General features: G+C 42.9%; 1 protein-coding gene across 3 annotated transcripts in view; it reads left to right on the top strand.

The window, feature by feature from the left end:
• LOC148397414 (bone morphogenetic protein receptor type-1B-like) overlaps nucleotides 1-15,666 on the top strand; it is a 31,992-nt gene that overhangs the window by 8,552 nt on the left and 7,774 nt on the right. For 2 of the 3 annotated variants that reach the window (XM_088375904.1, XM_088375907.1), the window contains exon 3: nucleotides 5,824-6,148. In XM_088375904.1, coding sequence (XP_088232030.1) covers nucleotides 6,070-6,148 — 79 coding nt within the window. In that variant the 5' untranslated portion in view covers nucleotides 5,824-6,069. The remainder of the gene's footprint in view (nucleotides 1-5,823; nucleotides 6,149-15,666) is intronic. The other variant, XM_088375905.1, reaches the window with a different exon arrangement.

Here is a 15,666-nt window from a genome sequence, read left to right as displayed (position 1 = left end):
TGCCCTCGCTGTTTCCCTGACCTTAATTACCTCCAACTCTTTTCCTCTCCCTTGCACGGAGAAACTCATGTCGTATGTTAGAAGCACAGAAAAGAAAATGAGTTTTCTATGTTATTGTAACATTACACATCTAGTAAATTAATATTGCGTGCGATGAGATCTTCTTCGGGGATTGTCCGAATTTCGATCCATATGAGCCGTTCAGAAAGGGATGAATGGACAGATGGATATTCTAACGCACTTTCGATAATACTTAATACTAATATTGTAAGAAAAAAAAACTACATTCATGAGTTTTACACAGCACCTCGGTGCTGCTCCTTATAAAATAAAATGATCAAATGTAACACTACTCTGCAACTTGAATTTTGGACTTATCTTAAACTCCAAACAAGATATAGCAGGACAACAAAGCTTAAGATCATAGTTCATACAAAAGGCAGTATCTCCTCTTAGCTTGACTGGACAACTGCTCTGATGAGTTGGTGAGATGGCCACACTCAAACTCGCACAGGGGCATGTTTGTACGTGTCAGACCCGTTAGCTGGGGGTCATCTGTGGGGAAGAAAGGTCAAGGTGTTGTATTTCAGCTGCAGAAGGCTCCTCTGTTCACCACTGAATGGACACTATCTTCTTATGGAGCTTAAAGGAAGGAAGGAGAAATAGTAGATGGGGGGGTGAGGAAATGAGCTGTCCTGCGTACAGATTGCAGTATGATAGAGATCTTAATGACACGTTAGACTAATAACATCACATACGTTTCAATTATGCACCGAATCATTTGATGCTGTTCCTGTACATGTATGCGTCTGTTTGTGTATGTGAGCTCGCTCTATATTTGGGAGCTGGAGCCAAGCTAGCGACCCCCACGCTCACCCCACACCTGCCCTGTGTGTACGTGCATGCCCGTGTGGACACACACACACACACACACTAGCATGTGAGCTTTTGAAAGCAAGCGTGTCCCGTTACGTGTCCGTTTGCGCTCGGCAACACAAAAAGAAGCACAAGGACTCGGACACAATGTATTGATTCAAAGAACGCAAGGGGTTATTGTAAACATGAACGACTAATGTTGCCAAAAAGAAAAACATCCAACTCGCCCCCCCCCCAATTGTCAGCCTTTAAAAACTAGATATTTAAAAAAATTAGACTAGATATGCCCGCTTCAATATTGTAACTGCAATTTAATACTTTATGCAATTTTTCTCCCTTAACTCTCTTCCCTCTCTTCTATTATGATGTCTACCCTCCCTCATTCCATCACCCCCTTCCCCCTCTGCCACCCCACTAATTGCCACTTGTTGGGGAGCATCCCGGGAACTCATTAATTGGTGAAGAGGAGACAGGTGGCGCCACAATGTTGTGATGCTCCTTGTTTGTATATGTGTGTGCGTATGCATGTGTGGTGGTCCCTGCTTGTTAGGGGTCCCGAGCCCCCTTCTCACTGTAATCTCTTTGTTTATGCAGTGCGAAAAGGGCCTGGCTGGGCCGTGAACTCCCCACGCTCTTCTCCCACTGTGCCACTCACCCGTAGTGGACCCCCGAGCAAGACCCCCCCACCCCCCTCGCCCTTCCAACACCCTGTCACCTCCCCCTGTCCAAGCCCATTTCCGTCACGTTCCTTCACATACAATGTCACCGTACGCTAACGGCTCGACAATCCTGCCAATGTGACATTGTCTTGAATTTTTGTCGTTTCCACCATCCCTTCCAACTCTTTCGTTCGAGTCACGATCTCCAAAGATTTTTTTTTTTTTAAACAATCGCTGAGCTCAAATGCACTTTGATGGAACACAAAATGGAAGGTGGGTGGCCACAGCTTGTTCTCGCCTCCATGCTTTGCCAGGCTGTTAGGAAAAGTATGACTCAGAGAAGGAGGCGGCGTTCACAGAGCTCCCACTCAGTAAACTTCTTCTTGGGTCCACTGTTGCTGCTTGAAATTGCTAGAATTCCAGCCTTTTGGCCCCTAAAACCTTGGCTTCTTCACGTGAGGGACCTCTATTCATTTAATTTCTGCCTCAGGGGCCGGGCGGCATGAAATACAATTATTTGTGGACAATGCTGCGATTTGATTGGACGAAGACTTAAAGTTTAGGCTAAAAGATGATCAGGTTGTCATTAAAATCTTATTAAAGAAAATATAGGCCTTTGACTTAAGGGCAGGAAGCATGCTGCATAGTAGTTGAGGGGAACGTCAGTGTTTATGATCGCACAATCACAGTGATGAACTTGCAAGACCACCCCATTATATATTCCATTTTGTTGGGCCTCGCCCGGACTCCACCTATCCATGTCAACGTTTTTATTGTGGGCTGTAAAGTGATCCGGTGAATGGTTTCACTATGACAAAACAAGCAGTAAAAAAAACTACTTGCAGTATATCATTAGGACCTCATAAACTTAAAATGGACTGACGCCCAACTTTGTTTGTGGGTGCGTGTTTCTAGAAGTCCTGATTGCTTGTAGTCATTTTGATGCTATATATTTGTTTATAAGTTAGGAAAAAATATTTTTGTGAAAATTTAAATTTTTGAAATATTTTTTTAAAATATAATCTATCCATATATTTTTTTATTCATATATATGTATTTAAAAATTGTTTTTCAGAATAGATTTTTAACTATAGTTGTGTTTTTACATTCTATATTTTTTATTCATAGAATTTTGAAGAACGTTTTAGATGTAATATTTTTACATTTTATTTTAAAATGTACAATTAAATGGGTTTTGCAATTTATTAATCTTGCTCACATTTTTAAATAACTTGATCTTTTTCTCCTTTATTTATTTTAGTCATTTTATCATTTTCTTTTATATTTTTCAATTGTTTGAATTTTTATTTAGTTTGTTTTCTTAACCTTGTATGACCTGAAAATTTTTTTTTTTCATTTGATTTAGTTCTTTTATTTTTGTATTTTATTTGATCTTTTTTTTAAAATTCCTTTAAATATCTAATATTGACCCATTCTCAACACCACTCAACCTATTCAGGGATGCGGGGACTGGTTAGGTTAGTCTCCATACTGCACCTACTAGCTAAAGTCAGGCGATCCTAGTCGTTGTTTGTTCACGTGTCTGATTGCATTCAGTGCGGCCCGGTTTTCCCAGTTTCCTACGAAGTCGAAAACCAAGTGCTCCCACGTGTAATTTTAACAATGTGCTCATTTATCTTTCAACTTCTGACTCCTCTCTTCCAACTGTCGACTTTCATCCTGAGAACAAAATCCTCCACTGATGCCTCTGAGTGTTTTTCCTCTCTTCCAGAGTTGAAAGGTCATTTAAGAACAAATCAGCGCAGGGTTCAAAGGTGAACCCGGCCAACTTGTTATTTTTCTCTTCTCTCTGTCGGTCACGGCTTCACCATCATCATGGCTGCTGACGTTATCCCTCATTTCCTCACTTCTCTCCCCAATTTCCTGTGCGGAGATTTGGTAGAATCTAAAAAAAAAAGTTCTACTTTCTGTCAAAATTCCAAGATTGACAAATTTCATTGAACAAAGCGACTAGAAACAATGATTTCAGCGGGTGTCACTCTCCATCGAAGCATTGCTATGTAAATGGCGCGGTGGCTCAGCGTGAATGGACAGCCTTAAAGCAGATTATGTTAAAGTGCTTTTTAGTCGAAAAGGAGCGCTCCGGTGATTGGGCACGGATTAGCGGATGTGCTGCTGTGCCACCAGAGGTGTTCACCCCCCTCTGCCTGCCTATAAATCATTTCACACAGCACATAATAGGGATCAGGAAGCCATCCCGATCCATTGACACCTATGGAAATCCCTAAAAAAATCTGGCTAGCTTGTTAGCATTTAATCCCATATTTTAAGTATCCAGTCCATGATGATAGAAAGAAATCTGCCTTTCTTAACAAATGATTAGCATATTAGCATTTTTAGCCACTCTATTTAACTTTTTGAAATATGATACAATAACACGTTTAAAATTTTTATTGATTATCTTACCGTCTTTGTGCATGTTAATGTTTTATCGTGTCTTTAGAAAAATACCGTCATGCTGACAGGATGATCTTCTTCACTGTTATCATTTTTTTATTCTCCAAACTAGAACTGCTGTCAGAAAGGCAAAGCAACCTCTGATATTATAAAAACTAATCACATTTAAAAAAAAAAACTCATTTTTTTCTCTATTTTGTTTTTCTGTCATCAGAAAAGTCATCAACTTTTAATATCTTCTTAATGCTGTCAAATGTAAAAACAGGCTTAGAATTTCTAGCGCCAACCAAGAGAAGACACCTGCAGAGTTAGTTGCTAAATCTTGTGAAGTTATCGGTGGGGGGGGGGGGGGGGGGGGGGGCAGTCCTAGTATGTGCTTCAGTTTCTTGTCTGTGCTCATTAAAGAGCACGTACTTGCTGACTGTTATCCCGAGGTCATTCCGCCTCGCCGCCCCGGACATGTCCGGACCCGATTCTCTTGACACCGCTCCGAGTTCACTAGTGACCAAACCAATTAATTAACACGGCTCCCGATTGGCAAGACACTCTCAGTGTGGCTCGGGTCACCGCGATGACCGACCCAAAACAGCACATGGGGGGGACGTCGACACCTTTGCTGTAGTTTTAGTCGAGGTTCAATTTTAATGTGGGAAAGGGCGCTAGAATGAGCGAGCCTCTTGTATATTTATGCAGTGATTTTTCCTCTCATCGCAGAGAGTGGCTCTTTTGTTCGTGTTTAATGAACAACGCTAACCAGTGTGAGAAAGAAAGAAAAAAATTTGCTTTTCAAGGGAGGCAGCTACAAACGAGAAAAATTAGCATGGAAACAAAACCGCTTTGTCGCTTCTGTTTAGCGTCAAGGCAACAATCGCCGCGACTGCCTGTTTACGGAAAAAAATCTCGAGTCGTTTAATACAAATTCAATCCATCGGGTGGCGCTCGATAATTGCTAACTAATACTTTGCACACTAGCGGGTGAACATTGCTGCAAAGAAGCTAGTTGGTGGTTAACTGATAAATACAAATGATGATTTGTGTGTGAAGCACATCACTTTGCCTCGTGTCTGAAAAGTACGCTATAAATAAAGTTGCATTGCCAAAGCTGATAAATCACAACCTTTGCAACGCACCACATCATTGAAAATATACTACATGACATTATCCAGAATCCCATGTTTACTAAAACCTCATAACCTGGGCCTTTAAGCTTCAAGGATGCGCCGAGCGCCACACTAATACGACCTTCTTGAGTGTCGTCCGTCGCAAACATTCTTTGAATTTGCCTCTCATTCCTCAATCGCCGCCTCATCTTTGAAGGTCTACCGACAATCGACGCTCGGTGTGCTTTGTGGAACCGTTCCTTGCTCTGTGCATAATAGACCACAAAAAAGTCTCCATTCATGCATGGGCACACGCTTGGGTCATGTTATTATTACGCAATGGCTCCTTTTCGGTAGTTATTCACAATAGCCGCTACCTTGCGCTATAGAAATAACCAAGCCCACTCCAAATAATTCACTGGAATCCAGGCCAAGTCCGTCACGGTTGGAATGGCCTAGTAGTGTGCGTGTGCGTGTGTGTGTGTGTGTGTGTGTGTGTGTGTGTACACCCTAAGTCAGCTCCTACTGCTTTCTATTATATATACACACACACACACACATACCCGAGCACCCCTCTTTTCCCCTTTTGCACTCAACCTGGTCTTTCTCCTGTCTGCTCCCAGCCCCCGTTTCTTTTACTCCCACGGACGCCCCCCCCCCCCCCTGCTCACCCTCCCCTCCGCCGCCTCCCTCCATATGTGTCTCAGCCCTCCCTCCTTAGCGGGCAAGTAAACTCTCTCTCTTTCTCTTTCTGTGTGCGCTACTGTCAGCTCAGGTCGGAGGACGGACGAGCCACTCGACGCTGTTGCCGGTGGTGGGTGGAGGCGCGTTGGACTTTGTCACATCGCGGAAATACAGAAGCTCTGTTCTGGCAAACCTTCTTCATCCCCGCACCACCCCCCTCGTCCTGCACACTCGACAGGAGAGGAGAGAGGCAGTGCGCGAGGAGTGCGGAGTGAGCGCGGTGCCGAGCCGAGCCCAGCCGAGCCCAGCCGAGCGGCAGGCCCACTCTGACCATGCCAGTGTGGGGAGGAAGTCTGCGTGTACTACTACTACTACTCCTCGGACTCGTCTGTCTGGATACCACGGTGCATGGTAAGAGCTCATTTCCTTCACGTGCACTTTGTGATTGCTGAAGAGCTTTAACACGGACTTTCTGCAGCCACCCAAAAAAAATCCTATTTTCTTAAAATATCTCTCCAATTTTTGCCATTTCTCCCATCAAAATATTTCACTACTTTGCACATTCCCAAAGTTCCTACTGTACCTTTGCAATGCTTTAAAAAAAAAAAAATGCTATTGAAGTGAATGGTGTTCCAAATTGAAGATTTGCCGGCGGATTCAAACGTTGATTCACGCCAACTTCAACCTTTTCAACTCAGTCTTGGGAACTACACATCTCACGTTCCCCAAATTTCCACATTTTCCATGCCAACATCGCTAGATCACTGCAGACATTTTGCATATTTCCTCCAATTTCAAACTGCTCAGGACATCTGGGGAGCTGTTGATCTGATTCCCAAATATCATTTTCTCCAACTCAATTGACAATTTAAGCCATATTTCACACACTCACCTCTTTCCAAATTTCTTCTCTGTTCAATCCAGACTTACATTCTACATTTCAAAAATTCCATTATATCCTCAGCATTTCAGTCCGTTATCATCTTTTCGGCATTCTCTTGCAGTTTGTTCAAAAATTGCATTCACTCCACTTTTTCCACATCTCCTCAAAATATTTGCTCTTATCACTCTCTAATGGTGCCACCATTTAATTAGAAGTGAGAAGACGTGGTGACAAACGGCGTCAAAGCACATCAGCTGCAGTGCCCGTGACCATGTTTGGTATCTGCTGTGTGATTGGCGAGCTGTCACATGCACGCTCCTCGTAGATTTAGCGCTACTGTGTGCTGTGACGCCGTCACGGCTGTTTGCCAAGGCTCGCTTATATTCCCAAAATATGAAGAACAAGTGGAGCATCTCATATGTGTACCAATTCTGATTATGCCTGCGAGTAATTGGGAGCAACCTTTGGAAGAAGCAGTTCTGAATCAATATTTATAATGCATTTATAATATCATAATAAAAATATGAAACATCATTAAAATATCCCGCACAAATGCAGATCATTAAATGGAATCATGTGTACAGGTAGCTAGAGACATGCTTTCCTAGTGGATGATGGCGTTGACCAATCAGAGGACAGGAAAATGCTGATGTCATCGAGGGCCAGCGAATTTGAAATGAGATTGATGAAAGGAATGGAGGAACGTTACATCAGATTACCTTGGGCAGATTAGAGTGATTTGACAACTAAAATCTGATTGGGGGCAAAAAAAAAAAGAAGTTATTTTATATTTTGGGTGTTGATGCACATTCGGATTAGTCGTCCTTGGTGGTGGTCCACGCTGGACTGAGAGCTTTTTTTTTTTTTTTTTTACCCCCAGCGAGCGGCCGGCCCACCTCCTTCTATGGTTCACACCTGTTTGATACATTATCATCCCACCGTCACATTCCAACAAAGGAGGAATTTGAAGAATAACGTTTGCGCTCTTAAGCTGTCGGCTTCGTGACTGATGGCGTCTGACCTTTATTTTTCTCCCCTTTTCTTTTTGGTGCTGTTTGGTTCTATTTAAAGTGACGGGCGAAGCTCTGAAGTGAGTCCAGCTTGGGGGCTCATCATAGCTCCCCCCCCCCCTCCCTTCTCCGTCCGGCAACCTTTTGGCCGCACGTCATCCATCCTCTCGTCCATCTTTCGCTGACACGGCTCGCTTTAGAGGCGGCTTTCCGTTCTGGTCTGCCATCCAAGCGAGTGGCTCTGAAAGCCGTGACCGTCTGAGCATTTAACGCACACACACACACACACACACACACTGGTTGAAGGCAAACCTACTAAGTGTCTGCATGTTTCTGATTCATGTGAACACTGACTGCTCTGTCCAAGAATCCAAACAACAGCTGCCAGCGACTGAGACGTATGTGAAGTCTGACATCGAGTTGAACCCAGGCCAAGTTTTTCTTATTTTCCTTGAATCGTTTCAGATAGTTTCAGTTTGAAATGGATTTTTGTTGATTTTGCCCACAAAAACACGGCTTTTAGTTCCCTGAAATTTGTCACCTGTTGGAATCAAATCATCACATTGTCCGATACTTAAATGGCCAACACATTTTTGGTTTGAACTAACTTGAATATAGTTTGCATCTTTTTTTCATGGCAAATCCATGAAATGAATGAATTCTCTCACATTCTCTGTGAACCAATCAGAGCTGTCCCTCTGGTTGATTGGTCAGAGCAATATTCGTTAAAGCTAAATTCCAGCAGTAAAAGACATCCGTTGCGATGAGCAGACGTGAAATTATTTTCCATTTTTAATCAGCATCTATGATGTCCTTTATTTACATTTCATATTATTAGATCAATGTAGAAAGGTGGATGTCGTTTGTGGCCCGGTTTGCATTTTTGATGGTTTTCTAAAATTGATTCATGACAGGAAGTCCTGCGAACATTTAAAAACAGAACTTCCGAACAAAAAAACATTGTCAATCATTTAACTTTTCAAATCTTCCCGGTGAAAGCTTCGGACTCCTTCTTCACCGTTCTCATTCATCGGCCGACGACTCACGTGACGGATTGGCCTCGCGGTGGGATGGCTCGTTCATTCATCGTCCGACTCGCCGATGATTGATGTCGCCGCTGAAACATTCAGCTCGGCGTGGGAGGAAAGAGATGGAACTGGTGGAGTGACTTGGACAAACTCTTTTGTGACACGCTTTTGTCATCCTCATTGTCGTCTTCTCTTTGAAGCGGCAGGCTGATTCTTTACGGTTGGCTGTGCCGATCGGTCAAACTAACTTTCCACGGGGGGGCGCTTATGAATGTCTTTTGGCTCTTATCTTGCAGAAGAAAGTCCGACAAGCCTTGGGAGGATATGTACCATTCTTAACTGTCTCATATATAACTGAACTACAGCGCTCCATGGAAACGCTTTTAAGTGTTGTGTCTGTCAAGGCGATCTTTTTCTGGACGAGCAAGTACAGGACGACATGTTCCCCGATCGTGAAGGAGAAATGAGTGCATGCTATGTAAAACACACACACACAGATCTCCTGTGACCTTCCACCTACGCCAGGCTGCAGCCTTCTGTGGGACTTCTGGGAAGTGAGGAGCGATAGCTTACATTTCATTGTCCTTGGTGGAAAGAAGCGGCGCTGTATCAGTTTTCACGGTCAAAAGCTCCGCCAGTTGCTGTGCTTTTGTCGCCAGCCACTAATGAGACGCCGGCACCCCCCATGCGTGGAGAGTCTGAGGATCTGTTTGAGACCCACCAAACACCTGCCCTGCGCCCATCCCACATTTCGTCAAAATAACGACAGTCCGTTTTTAGTTTTCATGAAGGAGCAGCGGCACCTGGACCCAACGAGACCCGATTAAGATGAGAGGTAGTTGGCTGTTCCCAAAAACGCAAAGCTGAGATGTCTCTTCAAAGCGCTGGAACGAAAGTGTTGACATTGTATAGAAAACTAAGGACGTGCTGGCCCCGAACAATAGAAGACATATGATGAAAATGAACCCCTGAAAGGAAGTGAGAAGAGTGTGTATTACATCCTCTAAGGAATACACATCACCTTGACTTTCTAAGACACAGCTATAGTATGTGAGAAGTTTGTGAATCTTTGAATCAGGCCTACGCCATCACCGGGAGCCTTACAAACATGGTCAGTATGGGTTAAGGTTAAGGTTAGAGCTTTAGGGCAAAGGTCGCTTCAAATGTTTTTCATGTCAATTTTTGGGTTGAGGTGATGGCGATAGGGTAAGGGATCGTCTTCGGAGGTTAGGGATAGGGTCAAGGGTTAGGTTAGTCTTAGGTTAAGGCATGGTTTGTGGTCTTAGGGTTTGGGTGTTATGCGTAGGACTTCAGATTGGAGACGGGAAAGGTGTTTTGTTAAACTTAGGGTTACGTTTATAGTGATATTGGATAAGTCGATATAAAAACAACATTCCAAAATATCAGCTTTAGGCAATATATCGGAATGTAAATCAGAATTATACCATGCTGGCTCAAGTATCCATTTGCTCATTTTTCATTGGTTTGGCGCCAAGCAGTGATGCACGTTGTCATCAGCAGGCTAGTTTTAGCATCGTTGGCTTTTACTTCCAAAATAACCACGCTAAGAAAATGTTTGAGTACAGTACTTTTTGTGGTCCTACCATATGGCTTTTAAAGAGACAGTATCTGATATGACTATCCAGATGGAAATGAGTGTTTGAATGCATGCATGTGCGTGTGTATGTGTGTCTGAACACGCTTGACAGCATGTTTGTCCAGTGAGATAGTGCAGAGGAGGCCTGGAGCTGGTGATGGCTGATATGTTAGATATGCTTCGCCTCAGTTAATGGCCAGCTAATCACACGCCGTAGACAGCCGGACGCACGGCACTGTAAACACCCCGTACCCGCTGCCGGCACCTTTTGTAAACCGGTGGCATCGCTTCATTTGTCGGGCGTCTCGAAAACACAACTGCAGACATGGCGACGCACACACACACGCTGTATATACAATACGGTCGGTATATGCGTGTTATAAATGAGAGGAACATGACTGTTTGAGTCTACAGATGACTGAGATGCCGCAGACCAAAACACAGGCGAAATAAACACATGCCAGCTGCAATGTTAACACCATTAACTTGTGCCTGGTGCACACGCACATACTTGCACGAAAGAAAAAAACACACATCACAACTTACAGTATGTGTAGGCTAGACCAATGGTGGACCAATGGTTTGCGCGTACACGACAGGGAATGCAAAAATAAACAGAAGTTAACATTAGCCGGTTGGCTGTAGTCCACAATCTTTGTGGTTGTGGCGCTTAATTTATTTATAAATTTATCTAATTTGTCTCCTTATGGCGAGAGGTTAAAAGAGAGAAACCCTTGTTGTTCCCTGCTTTATTTATTTATTCATTTTTGTTCAATTCTAAAATATTTTTTTGTAGTTTTCACACACGTTAGCTTGCCCTTTTGGCTGCAGTGTTGTATTTCAGAACCTCTGAAGGTGTTTTTTTTTTTTTTTTTTTTTTTTTTTTTTTTTTAAAAGAGGCTGACCAACATGCAAATTTGGGATGTAGTAGATTCAAACGTGAAGCCTCCTCCTGGAGAAAAGACAGTCAAAGTCTGCTTTATTGTCAATTTCTTCACATGCCAAGACACACAAAGAAATCGAAATTACGTTCCCACTATCCCACGGTGACAAGACATAGTACACAATATACATGCAGGTCAACAACACAAAAAAATAAAAACAAGAAGGCACAAACAATGAATAAATAAGAGTGATGAATAAATAATAAATAAGCAAATAACACAATAAATGAGAGGAGCAAAAATGGAGCAAGTTTTTAAATCATGCCGCATGGTGGACTATTGTTTACCACATCTAGCTGCCATTTCTCAGCTTTTGGAGCCTTGGAATCAACAACTTCACAAGGCCTTCTAGATGTAAACAGATGATCGCAAGCATTGTTTTGGTAAGCGTCAGGGGTGTAACATTAATTTAAATCATGTAATGAAGAAATTGTGACCGTGACCAATCAAGGTCAGACATAGTGAACCGCAAAGGATATTTTTTCCTGTATTCCATGACAAGAGTGTAAAAATAGCTGGACCTCAACAGGGTCGCTAAAACCCAAAACAAGTTCTATGTTGTCATCTCGTGCTGGGTCACATGTGGAGGCTTTGCGCACGCTCACATACTTTGGGTTCTAACCCGAATCCATTTTGTATTTACCGCGGCACACCATTGGCTCCCAGCCCGCGTGTGCCCATTGTTTGTCAGCGTGATGTTTGCATGCCGCCGCCGCCACGGAAGAATGCGTCACATGATGCCATCACGGGAATAGAACGTATTCAGGTAAAAATAGCAGGCGGGTGTGAGTATTTGCCGTACTTTTTATTACGCGTCTGATGAAGGTGGCATCATATTCCTCAGGAATGCTCGGCCTGCTTTATTTATCTTTGAAAGAATAGTTGAGGATATATTGTCCTCATAAACGCCTAGCCCAGTTCTCCATCAAAGTAAAACATTCTAAAAACAGCCGGACTTTCGTAAAGCGGCAAGTCGAGTAACTTGATTACAACCCTCGTCAATCCATGAGTCATTTTGTCTTTGCTTGAACTTTGACCTTATCATTTCAATGGCACTTAATAGGAATCACATTGGTCATCCAATTAAAAAGAAATCTAAGGGGGAGAAAAAAAAAGTGTCACATTTGCATAAGCTTTTGATTTCCTTGGCCTCGATGATTATTGGCAGTTTTATCAGAACTCGAAAATGTGGCTTCTGGATTCTTGGATTGCACTAACATTATGTACTTTACTCAATTTGATTGGCTGCTAATGCATGTGACACGAATGGCTTGGGTCCGATCGCCTGACCTTTTCTGAACCGTTGCTGCCGACTCTTTCCCACGTGCATCTGTGAAACAAACCATTTCGCGTGTCTCATTAATTCGACTCGCACATGTTCCAATGTCATGCTTAGCGTTAGATAATCTTCTGCTCTTGTTCATTTATCATCCATCCACTACGACAAAGAATCCTTCCATTTTATTCCAAGCGAGAAATCAAACAATGGGCGAGTGTCCACTGTTCAATCACGTCCGTCTCAGTGAGCAGATAAAAACCGAGTCATAGAAATGTCTTAATAAGCAGACGGGTTATTTGAGTGGCCGTGAAAACACTTGGGCGACCCGCCAAAATAAACTGGTGAGCGTGTAACTTCGTGTGTGTGTGGGAATGAGTGCAGTAGACACCTCAGAGCTGAGGGTTGAGTTTCACATCTGTGGACACAGTTGGCGGATAGCAGCTTACTTCAGGTCCTGAACGTTGAAGGCTGAGGGATCTCATGTCTGATTTGTGGTTAGGTAAAAACAATTTAGGACTGCCTGTAGACCAAATACACTCACGCAAACGGACACACTTAGAGACAATACATAACTCAAGATAAGGACAAATACATTTTCTCAGGAAGATGATAATGTGAGTCCCAGCCGGTTGAAATCAGTTATGGTTATTGCCTGTGAGGCTCATAAATATAATCAGGGGAATAAGTTTACTTAAGACAAAACAATGGAATTAATTTACAGTGTCATTTTTTTGTGGAGGTGCTATAATATTGAAAACGTGTTTAGATGTAGTCTTGTTGAAAACGTTCTTTCAGAAATTTTTCAGGTATCGAAGTTTTCAAGAAGAAGAAAATGCAAAAAGATCTTAAAATGAACCTATGTTATCTTGCTCCCCGTCTCGAGTTACGACTGTTATCGTAAGGGGAGTTGCGCAGTTATGTGTTTCGCGACTGCAGATTCGTCACAGCGACTGGGAACTTCCCTAATTCCAAAACTGTTCAAATTCTCAATAAAAACGCTGAACGAAACGTCTCGTTTGCATTTCTGACTGGCTGCAAAAAATAGCAAAAAAAAAAAAAAAAAGGCATCAATGGGATTTGAACCCGTGGGGCAAAGATATAACCGCTGTGCTAATGGGACAGATGCATTATGAGTGGATAATGTTCAATATAGCTCCTATATAATTATAGGGGGGGGATAATGTTACTATTGCCTGATGGGAGCTCAGCATCAGCGATAGTGTTGGCTCGTGAGTGAACGATTTATTCAAAGGAAGGATTTATTCAGTGAACGAGCGTGAACGAATAACTTCCTAAAGTGATTCGTTCTTTTTTGAGTTCATATGACTTCAACCAGTAGGTGTCGGTAATGCACATTGAAGCTGGTGCCACCTTGCCGTAAAACAAAACGAAGAAGAAAATGAAGTCACTTCCTGTTTACGAACGAGTAGTGAATTGCATTTCCCGTTCACCAACAGAACAGGTCTGTGAGTGAACGAGTCAGTGAGTGTTTTGCATTTACAGTTCATCGCGAGAACGGATCAGTGAGGGAACGAATCCTGATTTTCCCGTTAGCGAACGATGCAATGGGTCAACTGCCTTCCTTCCCGTGCATCAACGGACCAGTCAGTGAACGTGTTGCGTCTACCTCCTGGCGTGAACTACGCAAGTCAGAATGTAAATTTACGATTCGCCAAGGAAAGAAAGAACCACTCACTGAAACACCACTTCTTTCATGCACGTTTTCTCCGAACTAACGGCTAACTTTATTGCATGATTGCCGTTATGCAACAACGGAAAGATTATGCTTCTCTTTGGGTAATCTTGATTTTTATAACACTTATAGTAGTTTTTCAATTACGTGTATGCATATATACGCCTAAATGTTGTTATCCAATATATCTACTGCAATTTCACATTAGATTGCTGGTTTGAAATATAATTTTATTATTATTTTTAATAAACATTTATGTTTAAACTTGTCTGGTGTTTTATTCCTTGTTTTTATATTCGAACAAACCTTTTGAGTGAACCGATTCTAAAAATTCAGTTCTTAAAACCGGAATGCACATTACTAGTACATAAGAGTGCAGACGGCCAGTGGCTGGCAGGTCTAAGTAGCCGACTGGTTAATGACACGGGCGCTCACTCGGTAAGAACTTGGTTCGATCCCCGGTGTGTGCAGATGTCTAGATAAGCTTTTAGACTTGGAATCTCGCTTTGTATGCGTTTTTTTCATTCATAAGGGAAAAAGCTTAAGTGAAAGTGAAAAGTACCACACTCACCCCACTGTTTGATGGGCTGTTTAATGTGTGACGTCATGCGGACACTCTATTAGGTACACTGTCATTTTCAAGTGTACCTAATAACAGGCCACTTTATTAGGGAAATATCATGGTCAAAGGTCAGGTGTTAAGCTCTAGTCCTCGGGGCCGCGTTCCAACATGTTTTCCAAGTGACCCTCGTTAAGCGCACCTGCGTGAAAAGTTTTAGCTCTTTTCACGTTCCACAGGAGCTAAAACTTTTCACGCACCTGCACTTAACGAGGGAACCACACGGACACTCCATTAGGTACACCGCCATTTTCAAGTGTACCTAATAACAGGCCACTTTATTAGGGAAATATCATGGTCAAAGGTCACAGGTGTCAAGCTCTAGTCCTCAGGGCCGCGTTCCAACATGTTTTCCAAGTGACCCTCGTTAAGCGCAGGTGCGTGAAAAGTTTTTGGTCACTTTCACGTTCCGCAGGAGCTAAAACTTTTCACGCAGGTGCACTTAACGAGGGAACCACACAGACACTCCATTAGGTACACCGCCATTTTCAAGTGTACCTAATAACAGGCCACTTTATTAGGGAAATATCATGGTCAAAGGTCACAGGTGTCAAGCGCTAGTCCTCAGGGCCGCGTTCCAACATGTTTTCCAAGTGACCCTCGTTAAGCGCAGGTGCGTGAAAAGTTTTAGCTTCTTTCACGTTCAAAAGGAGCTAAAAGTTTTCACGCACCTGCACTTAACGAGGGAATCACACGGACACTCCATTAGGTACACCGCCATTTTCAAGTGTACCTAATAACAGGCCACTTTATTAGGGAAATATCATGGTCAAAGGTCACAGGTGTCAAGCTCTAGTCCTCAGGGCCGCGTTCCAACATGTTTTCCAAGTGACCCTCGTTAAGCGCAGGTGCGTGAAAAGTTTTTGGTCACTTTCA

The sequence above is a fragment of the Syngnathus floridae genome, chromosome 5, assembly GCF_059516105.1.
Source record: "Syngnathus floridae isolate MCC-2025c chromosome 5, RoL_Sflo_1.0, whole genome shotgun sequence".
Lineage (NCBI taxonomy): Eukaryota > Metazoa > Chordata > Actinopteri > Syngnathiformes > Syngnathidae > Syngnathus > Syngnathus floridae.
Note: the sequence above shows the minus strand (reverse complement) of the source record. Positions and strands in the feature narration are given on the sequence as shown.